Source organism: Ostrea edulis, chromosome 6, assembly GCF_947568905.1.
Source record: "Ostrea edulis chromosome 6, xbOstEdul1.1, whole genome shotgun sequence".
Classification (NCBI taxonomy): domain Eukaryota; kingdom Metazoa; phylum Mollusca; class Bivalvia; order Ostreida; family Ostreidae; genus Ostrea; species Ostrea edulis.
In genome coordinates this window covers 29,373,133-29,400,520 of record NC_079169.1, presented here as the reverse complement: position 1 = coordinate 29,400,520, position 27,388 = coordinate 29,373,133, and the positions used below count along the sequence as shown (strand labels likewise).

The 27,388-nt window shown below is 34.7% G+C and overlaps 1 protein-coding gene across 1 annotated transcript in view; it reads left to right on the top strand.

The window, feature by feature from the left end:
- Nucleotides 1–27,388, top strand: part of LOC125647098 (uncharacterized) — a 76,882-nt gene that overhangs the window by 12,613 nt on the left and 36,881 nt on the right. The window contains exons 6-25 of the mRNA XM_056141853.1: nucleotides 3,399–3,512; nucleotides 4,717–4,983; nucleotides 5,834–5,969; nucleotides 7,228–7,435; nucleotides 7,777–7,938; nucleotides 8,256–8,604; nucleotides 9,524–9,821; nucleotides 10,403–10,529; nucleotides 13,547–13,771; nucleotides 14,556–14,762; nucleotides 18,116–18,399; nucleotides 19,913–20,063; nucleotides 23,113–23,331; nucleotides 23,741–23,894; nucleotides 24,119–24,375; nucleotides 24,593–24,616; nucleotides 24,703–24,900; nucleotides 25,945–26,080; nucleotides 26,237–26,271; nucleotides 26,394–26,535. Coding sequence (XP_055997828.1) covers nucleotides 3,399–3,512; nucleotides 4,717–4,983; nucleotides 5,834–5,969; nucleotides 7,228–7,435; nucleotides 7,777–7,938; nucleotides 8,256–8,604; nucleotides 9,524–9,821; nucleotides 10,403–10,529; nucleotides 13,547–13,771; nucleotides 14,556–14,762; nucleotides 18,116–18,399; nucleotides 19,913–20,063; nucleotides 23,113–23,331; nucleotides 23,741–23,894; nucleotides 24,119–24,375; nucleotides 24,593–24,616; nucleotides 24,703–24,900; nucleotides 25,945–26,080; nucleotides 26,237–26,271; nucleotides 26,394–26,535 — 3,693 coding nt within the window. The remainder of the gene's footprint in view (nucleotides 1–3,398; nucleotides 3,513–4,716; nucleotides 4,984–5,833; nucleotides 5,970–7,227; nucleotides 7,436–7,776; nucleotides 7,939–8,255; nucleotides 8,605–9,523; nucleotides 9,822–10,402; nucleotides 10,530–13,546; nucleotides 13,772–14,555; nucleotides 14,763–18,115; nucleotides 18,400–19,912; nucleotides 20,064–23,112; nucleotides 23,332–23,740; nucleotides 23,895–24,118; nucleotides 24,376–24,592; nucleotides 24,617–24,702; nucleotides 24,901–25,944; nucleotides 26,081–26,236; nucleotides 26,272–26,393; nucleotides 26,536–27,388) is intronic.

The following is a 27,388-nucleotide window of genomic DNA, read 5'->3' as shown; positions in this document are numbered from 1 at the left end:
GGTCCCTTGATTTAGTCGTGTACATGTATCTGGGTGGGGTCCCTTGATTTAGTCGTGTACATGTATCTGGGTGGGGTCCCTTGATTTAGTCGTGTACATATATCTGGGTGCGGTCCCTTAATTTAGTCATGCACATGTACGTATCTTTAGCTATGACAAAATCCACCAGTGGAGGGAACTATTGCAAAATACCTCTGTCATGAAATTTTACAACTTACTCTTCGCAACTGAGGCGTGGAATTGCTCTGAATAATGTGGGATGTCGCAACTGCATTTTTCTTTTTTTCTCATTTTCTTTTGTTACGCGGTGTTATGTAGACAAGATTTTCTAACATACGAACTTTATTCACATAATGGGGGAATCCATATAAAGTTAGGATCTACAAGCTGATTTGTGCAACACGTATTCAACTCTCTCTCTCTCTCTCTCTCTCTCTCTCTCTCTCTATCTCTCATTCAAATTTATACAAGTTCAAAACTAAAATAAAACTTAATACATGTACTACAAATAAAAAGTAAAACATTTTCATTGATGAACTATTCAAATACATGTACCATCATCATTCAGGAATACTGTCTTATACGATTGTTTGCCCAGAGTTTTCGTTAACAACATAGATAAACACATAAGAGATGCACGTAACTTCTTAATATAACAATGGTCATGTTAAATTTTAGGTTGTCTAGTTGACAGCTGTTGCGATATTAGGCAAACTATCTAAATTACAGTGTACATGCTTTGTGGCACATGTAGGTCGCACTTTGATCACTCGAGGTGAAATTCGATCAATAATAGATACTAAAGCCTCTGTGTAGTGATCCATCAATTCCTTTAATGAAAGGTTAGCGAGATCGCTAAAATAGTTTCCAGTCATATATAAATAATATAGAGGAAATACTATTCAAGACACGGTGAAATTGACTGCTCTGTTTCGCTTCGCACTAGTTTTGTAATTATTGATAATGAGATACTCAGAATATCTAGAATGGTGCTAAACTAGGGATTCATAATTTTACATCAGGATATATTGGGAATTAAGAAAAAAATGTTGAAAAGTGGAAGGCCAACATTCACTCACATTGATATTCAAATATTCCTAGGTTGTGTGGATTCTAGTCCCCCCCCCCAATTATGGACCATATTGTAGTAAGGTTGGGGGTTAATATGGGTGTGTGTGTGTGTGTGATTTTACATAATACAAGACTACAGCTTGTATACGAAAACAATCTTTTTAAAACATCATTTCCAGAACGACAAGCTCGTGTTAGAAATAATGATATAGAAAGCTTAAGATAACGAACAGCGATTAATCTCATAACTCTCACAATGAATACAAAATAAAGAGTTAGGCAAACACGCATCCCTGGACAAACCAGAGGTGGGATCAGGTGCCTAGGAGGAGTAAACATCCTCTGTCGACGGGTCACACCCACCGTGAGCCCTACATGTGTATATCTTGATCAGGTAAACGGAGCAATCTGTAGTCCAAATCAGTGTAAGCACCCTTGTGTTGTGGTTAAGTGATGACCCCGTGGGGCTAGGATGGGGTTATGGTATAAGGTTAGCATTTTTCATGGGGATAAAGACGATAAAATTCTTCAAAAATCTTCTGAAGAAGAATGGGACCATGGTGACCCAGGTGGATGTTGTGACCCATTCTGAAGAAGAACGGGACCATGGTGACGCAGGTGGATGTCGTGACCCATGGTCGTCATGGTAGATGCATTATCTTCACCTTATATGCATTATGAATCATGGTGTTAATGCATAATTTAGAAAACAATTATAAAGTTCATTTTAAGAATTCTAGAACGGGTGTTTTGTGCAATGATAAGTGGAACGAACGTTATATTGTATTGTATATTGTTTAATGTCCCACTCAGAATGTATCACCCATATGGAGACGTCACCATCGTCGGTGAAGGCCTATGCTCGGAGAAGAAAACTCAGCTGACGTTAGACTCTCTAGAGCCACATCTGATAGTTCATTTTGTATTAGAGAACATGGAAAAGAAAATGGCAAATTCTATTGAGTTTTTCCCCCAAATTGAACTAACATATTTCTAATAAAATGGTTATATTCGAGTTACGCAAACAGGATAAAAATATGGGGCAGTTTTGGTAAGAAGCATCATAGTAACTCCTGAAACTAAATGATGAAGGCTACTTTGACAGACAAGCACGGCTACAGCATTCCAACATGTCATAGATATATCATTAGACACCGACAACAACCGGCTTTGGTTATAAACAGTCTGTTTATTATGTTTTTTCTTTCTCTCTCTTTTTTTTTTTGCTATGAGAGTAAATGTAATACTAGTATTTTCAATACAAATGTGATTTTACATTATAATTTTAGATTATCTTCATTTTTATTTTCTCACAATTTTTCCAAGGAAATATATACCCCAAAACACTCATTCCTTTAATACAAATGTAGAAAGAATACATTTCCAAGTTGACAGTTGGTATTAATGCACCGACTTACATGTACCAGTTCTCTGATGTGTAATTAGGTGTTTATTGCTTTCATTTTGATGAATATGTAAATCACCATTCAAATAACATGCAGTTTTATCGAAATCAGAAATACCAACAATGAATGATTTATGAGAAAAGTATTTTTATAAAAACTATACAGGTACACAATTTACAATCATTTACATACATGTTTCTTTATGTACTGTACAGTATTTTGATGAATATGTAAATCACCATTCAAATAACATGCAGTTTTATCGAAATCAGAAATACCAACAATGAATGATTTATGAGAAAAGTATTTTTATGAAAAACTATACAGGTACACAATTTACAATCATTTACATATATGTTTCTTTATTTACTGTACAGTATTTTGATGAATATGTAAATCACCATTGAAATAACATGCAGTTCTGTCGAAATCAGAAATACCGTTTTTATACAATAATTAATGATTTATGAGAAAAGCATTTTTATGAAAAACTATACAGGTGTACAATTTAGAATCATTGACACACATGTTTCTTTATGTACTGTACAGTAAAGTTAAACAGGGCTTTTGTATTTGTCTTCTTATATGATATGCATTTTGAAATCATGTTTTTGCCAATGTGGTGTTTTGTCACCAAGGGAAGGGGAAAATACACAGTGACTGGGAGTGTATCCATATCCTGTTTGCTAAAATTGCGTAGATATCGATTAGGACTTTCCACATTTTATTAGTTTAGATATATAAAAAAATTGGATTCTACAGATGGGTTAACATGGTTAAGTCAAACAAAGGTTTAAATATTCAATATAGATGACAGAAATGAGCATTTTTTTGTGTGGTTGAAATTGAAATGTTTTTTCCCCAAAGTTTATTGTACTAAAATATCATTAAAAATTCATTAAAATTTTGATGTTTTTTCAGAGGCTTGTTCCTGGAGGTCAGACAGCACGAGATGTTTCCCCGGGACATGCACGGATGGACTAGCCTCAAAATGTCAATGTTCTCCAGGTTTCTCGGGCCACCACTGTGAAAAATGTACATAATTTTTATAGCTTTTTTCTGTAATGCCCAATTAAGATCTAGAAAGTCACTTCTGACTTATATTTGTGTGCTCACTCCATAATCGAACACCATGACCAGTACACATGTACACACTGTTTTCTATTATGCTCGATAAGATCAATGTACATCATTTTCATATTTCATTTTCTATTTCATTATAAAACAATGTTAAATGTAAGGCAGATTCCTACTGGTAAATTGAAATTGTTAATTATAATCTATAAAGAATACGACTTTAATGGAATTAACACAGAGTTTTTTGTTGTGTTACCATTGAAACACGAAGGAAATCCAGATCATTTTTATTTACGTGTCTGACAAAAAACTCCAGAATATTCACTGTTAGAACACGACAATGTAAGCTCACACAGTTAACTGATTGATCTTGTGGATTCAGATACATTAGACTGTTTATTATCTTGGCTTTCACCTCTATTGTTTGTTACATTCACCTTTACATTATATTAATTGTTATCTTCATCTTCACATTAGGCTGTTTGTTATCTTCACCTTCACATTAGACTGTTATCTTCACCTTCACATTAGACTGTTTGTTATCTTCACATAAGACTGTTTGTTATTTTCAACTTTACATTACACTGTTTGTTATCTTCACCTTTACATTACACTGTTTGTTATCTTACTTTTACATTAGACTGTTATCTTCACCTTCACTTTAGACTGTTTGTTATCTCCACCTTTACATTAAACTGTTATCTTCACCTTTACATTAGACTGTTTGTTATCTTCACCTTTACTTTACACTGTTTTTTATCTTCACCCTGACATTAGACTGTTTGAAAACCTACATGTAATCACACAGCATTGTACTACCGAAAACATAACATTATACCATCTAATTACACAACAGTGTAGTGCATAACCATAAAACATTGTCCCCGATCATTAAAAATTGTACTGAATGATTTCCTACTCAACGTTGTACCTAATTACCCATTTTGTCTTATACCACATTAGTTACTTGATCACACAATACCGCACTGCCTGGTCACACTACATTGTACTATCTGATCGTACAAATTGTAAACCTGTTCCTATAACATAGTATTGCCGGATTGTACAACAGTGTGCTACTTAATCATCATATAATAATCTATTATCTGACCATACATTGTACTACAAATAAAACATGATTGTATTAATTCTTCATGATCAGTGGATACGGAGGCATCGATTATGGAGAATGAGTGCAAGCTAGAAGATCCAAGAGGAACCATCCTAGCAAATCCTGCAGATCTGAATGAGGGTCCACCCCAGCCGATAAGGTGGACCAATAATGTTATTTGGGAGAGGGCGGTGACAAAGTGGGATGCCCTGTTACAGCTGCCTGGCACACCCCCTGACCTCACTGGGTTGGATCATTACATAACGAACTACAATTTCGGAATTAAATTTGCAACTACTGTTTTACGACAAGTCAGAGGTAAGCATTCTGAAAGGAACTTTTTTGCATGGAATCTTGAATGATACAGATTGTACGAAATGCTTAATAGCTTGTACGAGTGCACGGGACGTTGCTCTGTTTACACGAAACGCAACATAACGTTCTGGAGGTGTAGTAACACTGTCAGGGTCTGTATAGTCTATTTTTCGTAATGTTCCGACGACATATTTATGAGGACCATGGACCTCTTTAGTTTTGAAACCAATAAGATATTGTATGTAAAAAGATGTATATTTTTATAATTCAAATGTTATTTATTACAATTGTTTTGATTGGACAAAAATAAAGCTGAACAAGAGTTTATACATCAATAAATCCGGAAACGCGATATATAGCTCTTATCCTTGGACGAATTTGGCTCCACTTTTTTGGCACGCAGTTTTTGGCTATATTTAGCTCTAAAACTTCATAGTTATTTCGGATTTCAAACATTTCGGTTGAGCATCACTGAAGAGACATTATGTCGAAATGCGCATCTGGTGCATCAAAATTGGTACCGTATAAGTTTTACATTCATACACGCCTGAAAACAAATAACAGTGCGGGGAAACTAATCAAATTTTTGCAATTGTTAATAAAGTGAATGAATTGGAATTATAAGAATCAAACATTCGTTTTGAAGAATTTACCGATGTGTAAACTCCAGACATTTTACTCACAAACTTAACATAAAAGTGCTTCGCACTTTTATTCAGTTTGTGAGTAAAATGTCCGGAGTTTATACATCGATAAATTCTTCAAAAAGAATGTTTAATCCTATAAAAGAAACTCATCTCCAAAAGTATAAAAAATTATGTTGTCAAATTATTAAGAGAGTAATGTTTTGCAGGAGGAACTAAAGTTGCAGAACTTGTCCATAACTGTGAAGGTGTTTCAGAGAGAGCCCCTAAAGTAACAGCTTTCTCCTGCAAGAAAACTTTCCATAACCTCAGGAGCTCACTGGCAGGCTTTAAACACGACGATCAGTATGTTCATAAATATCTAGCTTAGTTGTAATACGGTATTTAATTGGTTGGTTGATATTCATATGAATATAGTTGATTAACATGTTATGCCACAGTATACTTTCTCAAAATGGTATTGGACAACAGTCTTTTTTAATTTGCTGGTTTAAGAATTAGCCGACTTATTTTTTAACCCTTGGAAAAAAGGTAAATTTGCAAAATCATGCCCTTTTTATGCCTGCAGATCTACATGTAACAGAAAGCAATACTCTTTGAATAATAATGAATTTGTTTAAAATGCTAAATGTTATACTGAATATCTACCTGGGGTATGTTTTTAATATTCGTATGAAGCAGAATTCATTCAGAAGCTTCTACACGAGAGGACAAATTATCTTGCTGTGGCCTTCAACTCGATATCTAGATACATTGGCGATGTTTTATCTATTAACAATATTCATTTACATTCATATATTAATTTGATATATCCCAGTGAACTCGAAATAAAAGACACCATAGTCCTCTGTATAGCAGCGTCTGCTTCTTGCTGAGCTATTTTATTGAATATAGATGCTAATGTTAAATTAACAACTCACCTACATGACAAACATAATGCTTTCAGCTTCTCCATCGTAAACTTTCCATATTTATGTAGCAATATTCCTTTATCACCAGCTTATGGTGTTTATATTTCTCAATTGATTCGATACGCAAGATCTTGTTGTAAATCGAGGCAGGCTACTGACAAACAATATGATGTTACATGGGTTTAAAAACCCTCGTTTAAAGTCAGCATTTCGCAAATTCTGTGGTTGTTATAACGAACTAGTTTGACAATACAACCTGTCATTGGGTAAAATGCTATTTCATACCAATTGTTGAGCCGTTCCTCACACACTGATTTTGTTTACGGATTACTCCGTTTACCTGATAAAGATACAGGACTAAGGACGGATGTGACCGGTTTACAAAGTGTGCTTACTCCTCCTAGTCACCTGATCCCATCTCTGGTGTATGCAGGAGTTCGTGTTTGCCCAACTTTTAATTTCGTATTCTTTGTAGGAGGTAAGCGATTGATCACTATTAGTTATCTTCATCTTTTATCTTTAGATTGGTGTCATAATAGTACATATAAAAAGAAATACTGCATTTACAAATACAAATTTCTCTTAAATGTTTAGCAAGAAAAATGTCTAACATTCCAGATTATATTCAACTTGAATTGAGCATGTATGTAAAAAAAAAAATAAACCCTCAATTTCCGGACATTTTTTTTCAGAGTGTTCTTCTATCTTCAAGCCACGACTGGTGGATATGTAGAATTGAAAAACAGAGAGAACAACAATAAAATAGAGTATCATCCCCTAGTCGGAAAGACCACAGAGCGTGAATTTGAGTACCACTGGGACTTAGAGAAACCATATCATAACCTGGTTTCTGGTTTAGATGATCCGCCATTTCTTAGTGTGCCAGATTTGACAGAAAATGTAAGCTAAATAATTTTGTTTGCGGGCAGTAAGATGGTTTCTCCCCACAAACGTTTTATGACTACGGTACTTCGCAGTCTTGCTGAAGTGTGTTGAGGCTAAATTGCTAACACAATGAATTCCATAAATCTCTACTAATAGCTGTTCACATAAATATAAAAGTTAGGTTTAGTGCGAATTATATCAATTAAATCATTGTCAGAAAAAAGGTAAGAAAACTTATGGAGAAGCAGAATGTTTCATAGAATCAACATATGTATCACTGTGACTTTGATTATTTGAGATCATAATGATAGTTTTTCAATTTGGTGAGAGGAAAATTAAAATTCTTGTTTTGACAGCCAACAATAAACATGGTGTGGGGAGGTTGGGCAGATGCATTGTCGGGACTGGAGAAATACCAGTACGAGGTACATGAATTGGGACACGATGGTAATCTGTTGGGGGAGCAGCGAGGGAAACTCATCAAAAGTCCAAAGGATTTAACACTTACAGCAACTGGGGTGAGGATAAAAAATTTATCGTAATATTCAATGTTATTGCAAGCTATCAATTTGATTAGCTGTATTGCACATCAGTTGTACCCAGGGTAACTAATGTAATTGATAAAAATACTGTGCATCAACCTGGCTTACTGGCTATTAAAATTGATGATTATGTACTTGTAATTATATCAATGTATTGAACAAGCATCATAATGTCTAGCTGAAGAATTGTAGCTCACTGGAAAATTGGAATGTTGTATTTTCCTCAGAGAGCTTACATTTTGCTGCAACAAATTGGACCACTCATTTTGATGTACGTTTGGTATTTATTGCAGGAGTCTTTTGAATTGCCAGTACCAGGAATGTACGCAATTCATTTCTCAGCTTATGACAAAGCAGGGAACCACAAGACCGGCAGAAAAGTCTTACTTTATGATAACAAAGCTGAAGTCACCGCCAACCCAACAAAGGTCACACGGGTCATAACAGCTTCCCAAGAAACCAATTATGTATGGGTCACCAAGGATACCAGATATGTGGATGTACTGTGGAAAGACAGATTCCGTAATTATCGTCATGAAACCAATCGGTGGCTAAACAAAGTGGATTCAGCTTATGGCATTGAGTCAAAATATGATGATCATTACGGAGATCGACAAGTGGCTGAAATTCCAAATGTTCATGGTAGGTTATCTGATTCTATCTTTACATCTTGATAGTGAGATTTCTGCTATATACAGTATCTGTACGTCATGTGCACGTCGTGGTTTATGTAAGTGTAATATATATAATTCTTATAATGAAAGGTTAAGATAACGAACAGTGATCAATCTCGCAACTCCTATAATGTAAAACTTATACGGTACCAATTTTGATGCACCAGATGCGCATTTCGACAAAATAATGTCTCTTCAGTGATGCTCAACCGAAATGTTTGAAATCCGAAATAATAATGAAGTTTTAGAGCTATTATAGGGGAAAACGGTGTGCCAAAAAAGTGGAGTCAAATTCATCTAAGGATAAGAGCTATCAGGGAGGGAGATAATCCTTAATTAAGCAATACAAAATAGAGAGTTGGGCAAACACCGGACCTCTGGAGACACCATTTTTAGGCCGTTTTTGGATCACTCATTTTAACTACTGATAACTTCGTTTACCTGATTAAGACACAGGGCTCACGGCGAGTGTGATCTGTCAACAGGGGATGCATACTCCTCCTAGACACCTGATCACACCTCTGGTATATCCAGGGGCCTGTGTTTCCCAACTCTCTATATTGTATTGGTTATAGGAAATGTGAGATTGATCGCTGTTCGTTATCGTTACCTTTTATAATACAGATTATTCTGTACAACATTTGTTTTATTCTTAATTTCATTCCATAAAGTATTTTGATTGAAACATATCTAAAATTTATAATCAGAAATATTACTTTTGAAATTTTCAGAATATATGAATGCTATTTTCACACATCAGATTTTCGAACTCGTAAAATATTTTTCATTATAGGACATTCTTTTTCTTTGATAGATACAATAAAATCCGATAGTTTACATGAACTTTTATAACTGATGTAATCCAATTTGCTCTATTTCATCAACAGCATGTGTAGATTACAAAGTGTGGTATAAGGTTACCGATGCAACTAGCATTGTCGATAACCAGGACTTCACCTCAGTGTCCGCAATCTCAAAGCAAGGAGACCAGCTGAATCTACCATGGACAGATGGCAACAAACTGGAGGTTACAGTTCGTGCCATTGACGTGTTGGGCAAATATTTGGATGAGTCTGTAACCGTGTACAGAGATGCCACACCCCCTCAAATTGAAGATCTTTGGTTGACAAGAGGAGATCGACTGAATGTCAGTGTTCACAGAATTGAAGATTTCACAAAAATGACGTAAGTATTTTATGAATGAGAGAAGGTTTTGTCAGTTGTATTGGGGAATAGCCTCAAAATATAAATATTCTAATAGAAACTGATATTGATCCGAGTCAGATGGACAAAGAAGTTTGGTTCCAATTATCCTACAAGTCGGTATGCAATGCGGGTATTTCTTTGATTATTTCAGAAACGATGAAGTTTGCTTCACTGTGTTGCATATAAATTATATGCCTTTTGATTTGTATGTACAAAACTACTCAACTCTTAAGATAAACTGAATATGTTTCGTAAAAGCACATGTATCGGTATTTTATCTTAACATATGTGTTTTGTACAACCATGCAGTTGTTTTGGTGGGACTGTGAACAGTGGTATAAGAATCCAAATCTACCTTCAACAAACATAAGTGTACATGTAAGAGTACGTGGGATCATACTTTGTGTAATGGTTATTTGCAAGTGCAACATTTAACAACAACTATATTGAGATTTATACCTGAGTGATATTTGATTCGATATGATCTACTATGTACCCTGTCTTAGATTTATGTATGTTTTCACTCAACAGATTTCAGTCAGAAATACGGTTTCTTTTAGGGTGGAGTGGATTGCATACGACTTTCACAGCGGTCTGGACAGCATCGCCTGGAGATTGTTTGATAATTTCACAGGAACCGACATACTGCATGGGCATGAGGACATCCCGGCCCAAGGAATGGCTAATGTAAACATTGTTGATTTCCATTCTTTAAAATTCATTTCTAAACAAACATACCATCACTAACTTACACATATCATGGCTGGATATGATTACAAAATATTGTGAAATCATTACTAACATGAAAAGGTGAAAACAGTGATTGATCTCATATTTTCTATAAAGAATAGAAAATTAAGAGAACGACAAACACAAACCCTTGGACAAACCAGAGGTATTTTTGAATAAACATTTCTATTTCAACCAGACATCTTTGTATGCAAGGTGAATATAACGAACAGTGATCAATTTCATAACTCCTATAAGCAATACAAAATAGATAGTTAGGCAAACACGGATCCCTTGACACACCAAAGGTGGGATCAGGTGCCTAGGAGGAGTAAGCATCCCCTGTTGACCGGTCACATCCGCCGTGAGCCCTGTATCCTGATCAGGTAAACGGAGTTATCCGCAGTGAAAATCTTTGTGTAAAATATAAAGATCAAGTTTTCTAATAAACCTATCATTGGATCAAATGCTGTCTGACGTTTTTCATAGGCACACTTGATTTTGACTTGGTATTATTCTGTTTACGTGATGAATACATAGGGCTCATGGCGGGTGTGACCGGTGGACTCGGGATGCTTACTTCTCGTAGGCACCTGATTACACCTCTAGTATGGCAAGGGATCTGTCTTTGCCCAAATTCTTTGTTTTGTATTCCTTATATTAGTTATGAGATTGATCACTGTTGTCTTCGTCTTTTGATAGTACGTACGGCCAGAAGAAACAAATTGTTTTGAATGCATCAAAGGAAGAAAGATTTGCTATGTTTACATGTACCTGGGATTTTCTATTACTTGATCAAGCAACAATGTAAATTGGTCATTATTACGAGAAATGTTTTTTTATTAACATTTCAAGTAAAGATTTGAAAAGTATGTGTAAACAAAAGCATGGATTTGTAGGACCTCCCTGTGGTAAATATGGATGTTTAGAAGTATTAAAACATTTGCAAATAGTTTTATAAAATTCTGCAACAAATGTTTGGGGCATTCTATGTCGTTTGCATTCTGAATTAACGAATATTATGTTTTCATTGGCATTTGAAAGATAAATTTAGCCAAGCAATTTAATTAATGATTGTATCATCTCTAGGAAGACTTGCAAGTATCACTGTGCACACATCAACTTTTACATGTAATGTAAATGGAACCATGATGTATACACATTTGGACAATAAACGAAAATATGCAGAATTGATTCAATTTCTATTTGACATAGAACACTTTAATCATTAGCTTTGATTTTGACAAAACAAAAACAACAAGTACTTGTTTGTATCAAGGACCCTAGTAAGAATTTCAAAATTGAACCATATCAGTCCTGTGTCTTTCAAAACTAAATAATATATTTGTGAATCAATTTTCAATCAAGACCCCCCTTCAACTTGAGTTCTGTAGTCCAACTGAATTCATATTTTGGTTTATCATACTGAAGTGAATACACACATATCTCGAATGTAGCTGTAGAACCTTTCTTTTTCTTTCTCAATATTTTCATAGAATATGGTTGATGAGATCTTGTAGTGGAGTTTTATCTCAGAATTTTTAAAATCACGCAAATAATGTAATGTCAGAATGTAAATTTGGAAACTTTGTTCCCTCGTAAAATTAAAAGTGAATAGGGGATTAAGAGAAATTTTCAACAATATCTTCCACACATGAAATTACCATTACCATCAAACAAGTTACCTACAATAGTAAAACCTTTTCATACATAGATTTTTAAAACAAATGCTTATTCTGGATCATGATGTTATTATTATAAGTATACCATAAATGCTCAACGTACACATTTCCTTAGTCGAAGTCGTGTGATATAATGCTTAGGAAGTCTGAACGTCTATCTGGGACATTTCAAATGTTATTATTAGTATTTTTGGGACAGATCGACAGAATTCCATTTTGTGATTTTAATGAACCCTACCAGAATCTGTATGAAATATTTTTTTTCAACCATGTTAGGTTTGGAGATTTGATAGACCTCGATAATTGTCATTCGAAGACCATGATCTTCTTTTGAAAGTTGAATTTGGTTTTTTATAAATGTATCCTGTATTGTTATCTCATATCAATTTCTAAAACAATGTTTTCAAATTCTTTATCAAGATTTAGACGAAGGGCAAACGAATGAGTGGGTTTGGATAAAAGTATGGTTGTGTATTTTCCAGTTTGAGATGTGTTTATTTTTGATCAAGATTTTATCTCCTTTTAATGCGTTGAAGGCAATTGGCAAAAGTTAAATGTACCATGTTTTAGGCATGCAGTATATGTTATTCCAATTATAGTGTAAATGATTCTTTTGACCACTGGATTCCTGTTTCATTACACAATGTGTTTGTAGAGTTAACTTTGAAACAAATCCATAAAACTTTTAATTTGTATCAACTTGGCTTAAGTCCCAACAATTTAGAAAAATAATAAAAACTTTTTAAGCTTTGTTCTCTTCACCAGCTAAATAAATTACAGTGTCAACAAATATTGAAGTAAATGTATATTTCTTCTTTCTTTTATATTTCTGTTTTGTTTTGTCATAAATACCATCATTTCTTCACAAAGATTAAATAGATAGGGAGAAACAGAATTCCCTTGTTAACAGTCCATTCCTATTTTGAAAAATTGTGAAAGTATAACATTTTGGATAACACATAACTAAGGTTGGTTATAAAGTACATGGATTCATCTAATAAGCTCAGAGCCAAACAAGACTGAACTTATTGATTTCTAATTACTTGTGTCAGTTTTCAAAACTCTTGAAAAGATTTATTCATTATTTAGTCAATGTGAAATACATTTCACTTTTCAAACACATGAAATAAAATTCAATAGTTGACACCTTTCTTTTGAAATATAGATGTGGTTTGTAGGATGTATGAAATTGATCACTGTTATCTTCATCTTTCATCTTAGGTAATTCTGAAATAATGTGCTTTTCAAAAACTTGGAAATTTATGATTACGGAAAATTAATCTTTTTGTGAAGGACACATCAGAGTGTGAATCAAGATACGGAAGTTATGCCAGGGGAGCTAACTGCTATGAGACTCCTTTCTGGGGAGCCTACCACAAGCATTTTCAAGTGATACCTGCTATAAAGGCGGATGGAGGGTTAAAGGTTGGAAAGGACAAAGGACTGCATGATTCTGATTACTTTATGGAGGTGACAGCAGTTAATAAAGCCAAACTAACCACGATTTTGTCTAAAAAGGTAAGACGATGACAGGAATATAGATCAAATATTTACTTATCATGTGTAATTGGAATACAGTTGTTTCATTAATTATAGTAATGACGTAATCATATCAAAAGGTCATTAAACCAGGTTAAGATTACTGGTAGAAAAGGGTTAGAAGTTATGTCTTGGCTATTGCTTTATAAATAGAAACGTCATATGCTAAACTTAGAATAAAGTTTGCTGGCGATTTCTCCATATGAGTGAAATATTCTCGAGAGGGACGTTAAACAATATTCAATCAATCAATCATCAATTTGAAAGAAATTTGAAAAAAATTATAAAAGGCTAAAGTCCATATTCTTACAGTAAGTAGAATATATTTTCATGCGCAAAATTAGGAGTATAGAAACTTGTGTGAATGTAAAATGTAGTGATGATATATGCTGTTTCATACATTTTCCTTTAGGACTGCTCTTCTTTTGGAATTATATTTTTTATTTATGACTTTCATACATTAGCTTGATAGCAAGTAAATGTTACTGCTTGTGTATGAAAGAGCGTCAGTTAAATCATTCCTGGTAATCTACGAGTGAAATGTATATTGTACTTATATGGTTTATTTGATTTATAAAAACTGAAAATGATGCTCTTTATTGTTACTCTTGGGGATGATGAGAATAAAGACTGTAGGTGTTAGGGAACTTTCGATATATGAACAAGGGAGAGTGTTTTGGGGGTAAAGTATTGTTTGCTACTGGGCGATAGTGCTTCTGAGTATCCGTTTTTCTTGATTATAAAACAGCTGTTCTTCCTGTAGATAACAATAGACACATCCCCTCCCCACACCGGCGTGGTAGAGGACGGAGTTCCAGGAGTGGATGAAGTGGACTACCAGCAGAGTAAAACACTGAACGCCCACTGGGAGGGATTCTTTGACAGGGAGAGTGGGGTGCTTTTTTATCAGTATGGATACGACACAAAGCCTATTGCCGCTTCAGCGTTTACATTGGAAGCCAGTGGCAATGTAAGACATATATCATATGCGTTGAGCATTATACTAGTTTACAGTTTTCTCTTTTGAGACCCATAAAATTGTAGATAATTGAAGTAGGACATTAAACTAGATTACTTATTTTCTAAGGTGACAAATGAAATTACAAGAAATAAGAGCAGGATATTTCATGAATTTACAACATTTAATTACTTTACAGTATGTTCTATTGCAACCAATCAAATTATAAATGAAACCTAACTGTGGACCATTAGACTAATTAAAATTTTCTTTAGAGAGCAATGGAATTTTAAGTATTAATATATATGTGGGACATTTGAGTAGTTTATAGCAATTTAAGAATTATTCGTTAATTCTTGAGGAAGTTATCTCCACCTCTCAGAATGCTATAACTGTGTAAATAATCATTCAAAACGTTTTCTGTTGGTCCAAATATATTAATGTATCTACTCCTTAAAACATGGAGATTCCGATTTTGAAGGGATTTGGAAACAATTACATTTTATCATGGAAGGATATTTTTATCAAATGATGTAGATTTGCACGATTTTACAGATTTTGTTTTATGCAACATGTCGACAAAAGCTACCCAAACATGTAGGTGTATATTTCAAGTTTGTTATATATGATAAGCAGAAACTTTTAACTAAATCGAATGTTGTAAATTCGTTAATTTGGTGGATATTTTTAAAGCAGAACGCCGATTCTGACTGCTTTACCAGAAATTTAGCATTTGGACCAATAATTCAAATATTTCATCTATGATCCACACTTTCTTTAGTTCCATCTTTAATTGTAAGGCCCTAAACTATTAGGGTATTACTTATTAACTACAAAAATTTCGGAGTATTTTCGATCTCATCATATAGGGCAGTGTGATGTCACGGTTATCGTAGTCACGCCATACACTGTAGTGTATAATGATGAATGGCGAGAATATAATATTGAGATGTTTTTGTTGTTTGTTTTAAGCCCCCTCCAGAACCATGGCTGTTGAATTAGTCGACCAGATGCATGTAATTCAGTAAACAACATCTGTTAGAGGCTAGACTTATATGTCTCATTCAGGTCAGGGGCCCGTTTTACAAAACAACTTACGACAAAGTCGCAAGTCTTAAATTATATTACACAGTTATTACTTTAAATAAATGAAGTAAAACTTTTCTCAGGCTCAGTTTTCAACAATCTTTTAAAAAATATTTTGCATTTGGAGTGAATGAGCTAACAATAAACTGGAAAATTCAAGTATGTAAAGTTGGTCGTAAGTAATAAGTTCTTTTGTAAAACGCGCCCCTGGTCGATTGTAATTTTTCCTTGCGCATTAAAGAAGCAAACAATATACAGACGAATTTTGAATTCAAATGAATCAGTATTGTAAATTAGTAAGTTGTAATTGAGAAGCACCAGTCTTAGATTACAAAGTAAAACTAGTAATTTATCAACAAACTGTAAGTATTTGAAATTAAGGATTAAATCGATTTTAGAACTCGATTATATGACTAAGTAAAACGCAATTTAGAAAGTCAGTATGTTTGTGTTCAGTCGATCTAAATTTAAATAATATAAAAAGACGAATCCGTCAACATCACGCTTCAATGTTAAACACTCTTGATACCCCAGTCAATGGGACGAATGGATATGAGTTACCGTATGAAAGGTGAAGATAACGAATAATGCATGATGAAATTCTTCAAAACCATGCTTCAGTTTCAGGCACATTTAATATCCCAGTCAATGTGTCGAATGAATATGAGTTACCGTACCTATACTGGATTCCTAAACTTCATAAAACCCCTTACAAACACAGATGCATTGCTGAATCCAGTAAGTGATCTACCAAGCCCATATATTTGCTCCTCACGAAAATATTAACTGCCGTGAAGGAGAAACTTCAACCTTACTGTGCGGCTACATCTCCCAGAAGTGGTGTTAATCAAATGTGGGTTCTAAACATTCTAAAGAACTTTTACTGAACTTGAAATCGCAAATCTTTTCCCAAATCAATAACATCAAAACCTTTGACTTTTCAACACTTTACACAAAACCTTTGACTTTTCAACACTTTACACGACCATTCCTCACGATGAATTAAAGACTAGATTTTTTAACATCATAGACAGTTGCTTCTTCAACAAAAATGGACAAAGGTAGTATTCTTATTTAGTGATAAGTCATGCAAAAAAATTACTTTGTTAAGCACTACTCTGATTTCACGCACAAGTACGCTGAAGTTGAAATAAAAAAATATATGCTAGAGATCCTCATTGACAATATTTTCGTGGTCTTTGGTGATCAGGTCTTCCAACAGTCTGTTGGAATTTCCGCGGGCACGGATTGTGCTCCTTTGTTAATTGACCTGTTTCTATATTCACATGAAGCAGAATTTATTTAAAAACGTCTACGTGAGAAGAAAAAATCTCTTGTTGTGGCCTTCAATTCGACATTTAGATATATCGACGTTTTGTCTATTAACAATGATAACTTTCATCCATATGCCGATTAGATGTATCCCTGTGAGCTCAAAATAAAAGAAACCACAGAGTCGTCCACTTCTGCTTCAAACTTAGATATTTTATTGAAAGTAGACATTAATGGCAAACTGACAACTTAAGTGTATGACAAACGAGATGGTTTCAGATTCATCATATTTATGTAACAATATTCCATTATCACCTGCATATGATGTTTACATCTCTCAACTGATTCGATACACTAGAGCTTGTTCTGTTTATGGTCAGTTTTTAAATCGGTGCAAGCTACTGACAAACAAGTTGAAGGTACAGGGGTTTCAACAGTCTCGATTGAAGTCAGCATGGTAGTTATAACGATCTAGTTCGTCAATACAACCTATCATTGGGTCAAATGATGTCTGACGATTGTTAGGCCGTTCTTGGTACATTGATTTTGACTACGGATACCTCCATTTACCTTATCAGGATATAGGGCTCAGGGCGGGTTGGACAAACACAGACCCCTCAATGTAGTAGAGGTGAGATCAGGTGCTTTGGAGGAATAAACATCTCCTGTCGACCGGTCACACCAACTGTGAGCCATATATCTTGTTCAATCTTCACAAAGACCCTTACAAACAGTCATATATTGCTGGATGCAGTAAATGTTTATTACGTCCTATCTCTGTTCGTCAACGAAATATTAACTAATTCGGAACAAAATAAACGAAAACTGTTTTACCTCCATTTCCACTAAAGCATATAGGGGCTGTAGCACAGAATTTTCTTTCAACCCACTGCAACGCTTTTTCCACCTTAAAATGAGATAAAATCCCACAAATGTTTGAGATTGTAGGTAATAGCTGCACTCACCTAATGATAGAACTGTCAACATACTACGTATTATATTTTCAGGGGAATATTTTTGAGACGTATTCTATGCATGCTACCCACACAGTCACCACAGAGGGACAATATTACATTTGTGTAGTAGCGTATAACCGTGCCTTAGAGCCCTCAGAGCCAGTGTGTTCTGATGGAGTGACAGTGACTACAACAAAGCCCTCTGTACAGGAAGTGAATATAGAGGGAGCTTCAATCACCGGGGGCCTGGTGACAGACAAAACAAAGACCAACTTCTGGATTGTTACCAGTAACAGATTTCGCCGACTGATAAAAGATCCCACATCTGACTGCACGTAAGGCGCTCATCTAAAATGATAGACACACAGAATGTTAAAACATACAGACAATGATATAGAAAGGATAGACACACAGAAAGTTAAAACATACATACAATAATATAGAAAGGATAGACACACAGAATGTTAAAACATACAGACAATGATATATAAAGGATAGACACACAGAATGTTAAAACATACAGACAATGATATATAAAGGATAGACACACAGAATGTTAAAACATACAGACAATGATATATAAAGGATAGACACACAGAATGTTAAAACATACAGACAATGATATATAAAGGATAGACATACATAATGTTAAAACATACAGACAATAATATAGAAAGGATAGACACACATAATGTTAAAACATACAAACAATGATATAGAAAGGATAGACACACAGAATGTTAAAACATACAGACAATAATATAGAAAGGATAGACACACATAATGTTAAAACATACAGACAATGATATAGAAAGGATAGACACACAGCATTTTAAAACATACAGACAATGATATAGAAAGGATAGACACACAGAATGTTAAAACATACAGACAATGATATAGAAAGGATAGACATACAGAATGTTAAATAATACAGACAATTATATAGAAAGGATAGACACACAACAAGTGAATATTACGAGGTTTTGGTAAGCTGATACAGTACATTGTTTGTAGGATGCTGTATTTCAATGGTTATCAAAAGCAAACACTTAAAGGACATACTGCATGTTACAAAACATCATAATTCATTAATTCTTCTCATTCCAAAAATAATTTTGAATCTGTTTTAGATTAAATATCTTGCCTGTAGTAAGAACACGAAAGTGTTGAGAAAAAATTGTGTCCTGTTTCCAACACAAGAGAGGCGGCTTGTAAACAAAACTATGAGCAGACGATAGTATATATTTAATGCCATACGTGGCACACATTGACCTATTTATATTTCAATATTTCAATATTTATATTTCAAGGAAATTCTTTGAATAGAAATAACAAATGTTAAAACGTGTACATGTATGACACGTTACGGAGACACAAAAAACTCTTTTTTCCCCGTGCTGTAGTTTTCGAGTTTTGAAAAGACAAAGTTCTAACATCGCTATATGCATATTAAGATTTTACGCGCCATTATGTGTGACCTCATATGCGACATCGAGTGAGAAGGTGTGAAAACAGTTCTTTGTTAGTTAAGAACGGGTTATATTTAATCTACAATCAATCCAATTATCACGTTACGGACTACAAATAACATTTCATTACGGTACTTTACACCGCTTACAGGGGTATTATATAACAGAAGAAAAGATGCAGATTGTGATGTTTCAATTTTCCAGAGGCGCGAGTACGCGAGCGGATCTAACATCTAATTTTAATTAGATTGACAGTAATCGATCCATAAATGTTTAACATACAACAAGTGAATATTATGAGGTTTTGATAAGCTGATATAGTAAGTTTCTGTAGTACGATGCATTTCAATAGCTATTTACATCAATTTTTTTTCAGATCGAAAGCTACAATTTTGTCTGACCTTGACCTTCTCCCAGCTGAGCATGATGACAATGGAACCTTTGTGACAGTAAATGGCAGTGTATTTTGTGCTAATTCGACAGGGTCCCCTGCAAATCTTAGTCCTATGTTGTCTAAGTCATCAATGGTGAGATATGACATTTTCAGGCTGCTATGAGTTCAGGTGAAAGGCGAAGATAACGAACATTGATCAATCTCATAACTCATATTCCGGATTTTCGTAATTCTTCCTTGTACGAGTTGTCGTTCGTGCGGGACGGTATACATGTATTCAAAGTTCGGTTGGTTTAAATATATATCCATGCGTTAAATACTATGGATAACAACGATTATCCAGTTAACCGAATACTCGGTTGAAAAAATGCTAACCGATTAGAAAATTTGTACCCGATTGGCCGGGTTATTTGTAGTAAAGAAATAGTGTCGTACCTGTATTACATGTGGGGTTTTTTTTTTAAAAAGGGAGGGGGGTTGTTGTTGTAATATTCAAAAGTCTAGGTGATGTTTAAATATTAACTTTTTTAATGACTGATCAGATTTAATAATCTTCAAAGTAAAATTGCATGCAATACCGATAATTATAGTCCATTTTGTAGTAAAACCTGTTTGAAAGTTCCCAGTCAGGCTCTATAATGCATGAGTAAAATAAACTACCAAGCAGTACTAGTATCACACTGATAATGTCGACGCTGCCAGCATAATTTCCACGTGGATTTTATAGTTAGTTCAATGATTTGTACCATTATAATATGGTAATGAGGACAAGTAACATTCATGTACATTTTTGGTCAGAGAAAGATATATTATACAAAGTTGGACGATGAAAATAAAAATGGAAGGGGATGGGCGTTACGCCTAAAAATCATGGTGGTCAGACTAAATCATATTTCTAAGTCACTTCCCAATGTTTCACGCATAGTAATACTTAAACGAGAAAGAGGTGAAATGTCAGCTGTGTGATGTAGAACGCACTCGCACATCCTGAATAACTTTAATGCCCTGTGCCGTCCGAACAGATTTTTGTCACCTTAGCAATTCTTGTAAAAAAAACTTTGAAGACAATAGAATTATTTCTTTAACATAAACTTGAAGCCAAAATTTTTAATGAAAATAATCATATGATGTACCATTCTGGCGTGGCGTTGCAAAAGTGAACATTTTGAATTTTTACAAATATTCTTGCTTTCATGCGGTTTTTGTTCACGTCTTTATTTATCGAAGCACTTATCATACTGTATTTTAGTGAATTAAAAAAACTGAAGCTAAAATAAAATAAAATAATACAGTAATACGCCAGTTTCGAGATACGAACTCTTCTTATAGGATGTGCATTTAGTGGAACTTTAAATGCCTAAGTGGGACAGAGTGGATATGCAGCCAACGAGGAAGACGATGAAATGTATTAAAAGCGACTTCTCTTTAAATATGTAAATGTGGGAAATACTAAACACTATCGAAAAAAATGTTTTACCGAAGAGGAAACATACAAACAATGTCATATTTGCAAGAAATATCTTGGATATGGTTCTTATGACCAGCGAAATAACGTGACAGGATAAGAATTCTATGTATTTAATTACTCCCTAAATACTTATCACTTACTTAGTTTGTGTATCAGTCGAATTCGGGTTATCAAACAGCGTATGAGAAACTTACTGAGTACATTCACTTACGCTGTGATGAATATCTGTCCCACTCCCGCGAGTAAACAAATTCTTTCGCGCCTTACTATGTACGAGAGTTCTCCAAAGGGAAATAACTCGGACGTATCTCGAAACCGGCGTATTGATACTTATAAGTTTTAACGATTAACTGGTTAATTACTTTTAATCGGTCAAAAGAATGTATGACTAATTGGTTACCAAATATTTACCCATTGTCATCCCCACTAACTAAATATTACTACTGTGTTCACAAACAAGATCTTCAGTGTTTGCACCTTTGGTATGTCCAGGGGTCCGTGTTTGCAAAAAAACACTTTCTTTTGTATACTTTATAGTATCGATATTTACTTTTTCATACAGCGTACAATGTTTATTGGGGGGGGGGGGGGGGGGGGGGGGGGGGGGGGCTAGAGGAGAATAAGTTGTGATTTTTATTATACTTTTACAGATTATTTCATTTCATTTTTTTTTTATATATATTACATTATTGTAGAATTTGACCTCCGATGCAATCTTCAGCGATATTTTGAAAATAAGACTTTAACTGTACGCAAAATAATCCTGCGCCGTAAATCGAAGGTTGTCATAAGGGGTGGATCTGATTTAGGAAATGCATTCGATTTCCTGGGCCAACCTGAATACAAATGCTGTATAATCTCCAATGTCTGATGTGTTTATCTGTTAGAATGGAGCCGACCGCCGAGTCCCGCGTTTAAACAACATTGTGCAACTTTGAGTTTGATGCTACTTTTAAATGACTCGAGGAAATATTTGTATTTGCAATTTTTGGAAATCTGTGATGTATTCAACGGCAGTGTTAGGAGATAATGGCTAGGCTGTAATGCATTAATAAACGAACCCATACCATAAAATGTAAATGTTTGTATCTGGGTGCTTTGTATACTCTTTACCGGAAGTTCATATATACCGTCCCACACGAACGATAACTCCTACATGCAAACATTACGAACAGAGGCAATCAGCAATACAAAATAGAGAGTTGGGCAAACACGGACCCCTGGATGTATCAGGGGTGGGATCAGGTGCATAAGAGGAGTAATCATCCCCTTTTGACCGGTCACACCCGTCGTGAGCCCTATATCATGATCAGGTAAACGGAGTTATCCGTAGTCAAAATCAGTGTGTCAAGAACGGTCTAACAATCGGCATCAAACATGTCAGACAGCATTTGACCCAATGATAGGTTGTATTGGCAAACTATATCTCTAGATATTGCACCCTGTTTTTTTTAAATTTTATATGTTGTCCGAGGAAGAAATTTTTTTAAAAAGATATTATATGAAATTTGAATGGAATGAAATGCCAACTAATTCTTTTACAACAATCTCTGCTTAATCAAAGCACACATGATATTACACATCATATTTATGGTGTAAGTGTATCTTTCTTCAGTTTTTGAAATTAGATATGACATGATACATATATTACATATACAGATGCATATCATCACTAAGACATGCTATCGGACTATTACATCTTCATTTGCTTTAGTTGTTTCTGAGCTGGTTACCAGTTGATAATCCTGGTAGTGTATACGACTATGAAGTTGGATTCTCCTCGACAAAGGGAAGCCCCGCCCCTGAAATCATGGCGTTCAGAAGCACGAAACAACATCCACATCTCCATGTTTTCCACACCGATATACCAGATGGAGCGGAGTTTTATCTTATCATCAAGACCATCAGCAAAGCGAATGTGGAGGCGATACAGGTGGGTACCAACATCAAACGGATTCGTGGGATTTTCTCCTATACCTTTACGTCTATATCAGAGAGTATTAAGACAGAAGTATGGGAACATGACTCCAATAAGCAAAACATAGGGTTAAGTGCAACCACATTGTCACGTACTGCTTCACATGGATGTGTACTCTGATGATTTGTTTTATCATTTAGCAATTGAACGAAAAATTATCCTCTGCGTGCATTAACACAGTTTTTAGAATATTTTAGTTCATACAGTGTACCTTGATCATCTAGAAAAATATTAAGAATCCTTTTAACTGTCATTGAAAGTTATTTTGATATTGTATTTGTGTATACACCTGGTCGTATTTCTTGTGATGACAAGGTAGTTTGTAGTAAAGGTACAACATGACTACTTTTTATTATTGTTACAGTCCATTGGTCCATGTTTCATGGATACCACAGCCCCACAGTTTACAGGACCAATCAGTGTCACTCATACAAATGGATTTCTGATTGCAAAATGGGCAGCTGATGCTTTTACTGATGAACAGGAACCATACAAGCTAGACTTGCAGTTTGCTATAGGTACATGTAGTATTCATACTTCACCATATTTTGTCCCTTAATTGGCAATTGAATATGTATATTTTATCAACATTTTGAATTTCTTCATTTGTGTTGCGTTGAAGCTTGTTTCTTTAGGGAAATTCTATAGAGACTTCTGAGCAGAATCTATCAAATCAAACTACTTTAATGGTACTTTTACTTGGGTAATAACCATACTGAAAAGCATGTTTTAAAAATAACAGGGCGTTCATCAGGATACACAGATGTACAGCCCTACACCCCACTACAGAGTGGTGGAACTTGTGTAGTGGGGAACCCACCCACCTGCACAGCCATTCATATCTCAAACACAGTGTGGCGACTACATGGCCACCAAACTTACTACGTAACAATCAAGGCAGACAACTCCGCTGGCCTTACGACTTATGCTGTATCAGACCCTTATACCCACGATGTACAACTGGCTGCTGAGGGTGTTGTGTTCGACATTTATGCATCTGTAAGTTTTTTTTTTTACTAATGTACATGTATATAGGATTTTCTATAATCATGATAATTTATTTTATGAAATAAGATTGATTATTGACATACTTCAGTGCACTTTATGCACCATGTATTCCTACATATATGTAATGATATGCTGAAGATTTCAGCAAATTTTCATTTTTGAATGGTTTTAAACCTGAAAGTCTTCCTGAATCTCAATTATTTTTCAGAGCCTCAGTGAAACACCATTTGCTGTGAGTATAATTCATTTTTTTTAAAATGTTATTCATCTTGCAGTGATATGCAAATTATGCTTCAATATCATTTGAAATATTGACAGGATATAGAAGATGTAGATTTCACCACTATAAGAAACAGTCTTACAGCCCATTGGGAAGGGTTCTCTCACCCACATCTGAATGTAACTTACAAGTTCCAGGCAGGTACCACCCCTGGTGGTGTAGATGTGGTATCTCCTATTGATGTAGGAGCAGTCGATTCTTATTCTGGAACTGGACTCAGTCTGCAGACTTTCACGGTATGTGATGAAAATTGCAGGATAAAATGCATTTTTAAAGAATCTTATTCTAATACTCGGTCGGGGCCTCTGCTGGTGGACTGTTAGTCCCCGAGGGTCTCTACAGGCCAGTAGCTAAGTACTTAGTTACTAGCTTTAAAATACGGATGTATATTTAATTGCTGTTATAAAATTTAGAAATTCATTTCAAAATTAAGGATTATCTCCCTCATGCATAGCTCTTATCCTTGGACGAATTTGGCTCCACTATTTTGGCACGCTGGTTTTGGCTATATTTAGCTCTAAAACTTCATAGTTCTTTCGGATTTCAAACATTTCGGTTGAGCATCACTGAAGAGACATTATTTGTCGAAATGCGCATCTGGTGCATCAAAATTGGTACCGTATAAGTTTTACATTCAAAGAGATATTTACAAAGCATATAGATGCATCACATTTGCACAGCAATATAACGTTTTCGCTTAATTGATTGACATTCAAGCGATATGGTTAAAGAGAACAAGGCAGTTATTATATATCCGTAATAGCGTCAGGGTACATTATACTGATGATTTGTGAAATCTCTGGTAGCAGACACTACTGTTTACTATGGGTGCAGTGATTTGTATAGTCTTACATTCAGATTTCCATCTGTCGAGTCGTTTGGGTTATCTGGCATGGGTTTCTAGAAAAACTCTAAAACTTCGCGTTTTGCTCTATTTGAGCAGTCAAAATTTGAGTAAACTCTCAGACTTAAGTCCAAGTTTGGACTTAATTTGTTCTCGAGAAACCCAGGCCTGAAGGATATTAATCACTGGGGATAATGTAAAACAATATTGCTGGTGTATGATTTTAGATATACGTGTATTTGAATGATACATAGAGGGACAATGGTAATAGAAAGGAAATCAAGCATTGAAAGTGTAAAATATAAAATTTTCAATCACGTGTTATGGTTAACATTTAACACTTTCAGTTTGAGTTTCACACATGAACATTGATGATATCGTAAAACAAGTGGAACATGTATAGTACACGCAACTTAATTGTGCTGTTTGATTACAGACCTATTACGTGACAGTGACGGCTGTGACCTTGGCAGGCAGTGTGACCGTGACCTCTGATGGGGTCACAGTTGTTCAGGAATCTGCTTCTTTACCAGGAATTGTTATCAATGATGGAGAATATTGTAACATGACAGGTTACTAGTAACAACAGTTTATTGTGATTTTGTGCTATTGAATTGTATGTAATGCTATACACTGGCATTTTAATTGAGATTGATGGAATTATGATATGAAAAAAAATGTAATTTATTTTTCATGTGTACCTGATCTAGCCACATTATACATTTCAGTTGATAACGGAACTTTATTTAAACACCATGACAACGTAAGTACATGTAAATATATTCGGAATTTACATTTAATATAATTTTGCTGTATCATATGGATAGAAATATGCCTAGATCCATTTCCTTATTCAGTTCTTAGTCTTGCCTGTGTTTTCTGTAGGACAACCGAAAGAGATGTGAAGAAGACATTGACTACCAGGCCTCCACTAACTCTTTGAAGGCTTACTGGGAGATTCCTGGAAGCATGACACTTTATACACCAGATGTCCACTTTGCTATAGAAGAAAGGTCACCTATTGGAAGTGAGCATTTATAATAGTATCAATGTTTGAGGTGTCTGTAATTATTGATATTTTAGTCAGAACTGTATGCGTTGTATATTTCGATTTTCATTTGCTAGTTTCCTGTTATGTTTTTTTCTTTATTTCTTTCTTGTACGTCCCTTTGAAAATAGTTTCCCTCATGTAGAGAGATCCAACAGTTTTAGGTAAAGTACCACACATTTAGACCTAATGTTCAGCGCTCAGGCGCATAGTAGTGGGATTTCATTAACGTGTCAACGCCTGTCTTGATATGAGACTTCCGTTTTAAGGTTATATTCAGCATACCCGTGATTTTCACTTCTAAGTGCTAAGTATTTGGGGAAGGAGCAATCACTACCTATGTTCATATCTTACGATTGACTTGGTCATGGTTTCCTGAAAATAAGGAGGGACATTGAAATAATTTTTAGAGAGAGGGATAAATGTGTCCTGAATTCATTTCCATGTCTCTCTGTACAAGTATGATGTCAGAATCAGTTATATCTACAAATTCTTAATGCTACATAAAATGTCATTATTTTTGGTTTTAGACCAATTTTTTTTTATGTTCCCTAAACTCTGATGTGAATTTTAATGATCTATTAGATGATTGAAGTCAGTGATATTTTAGGTCATGTGCTGGGGTGATCTAATTTGTGTTTGTCAAAATCTGTGAATACATTTGGTTTGAAAATGATGTATTTCAGATGGTCTGTCTTTCTGTCAATGCATTCAGTGGTTGAAATGGCTGAAATCTTAAGTATCATAATGCGAATACATTGAAGCTGTACTTCACATTGATGTAGAGAAAATTCGTTAAAATCTAACATTTTATATAAACTGCATATGACAT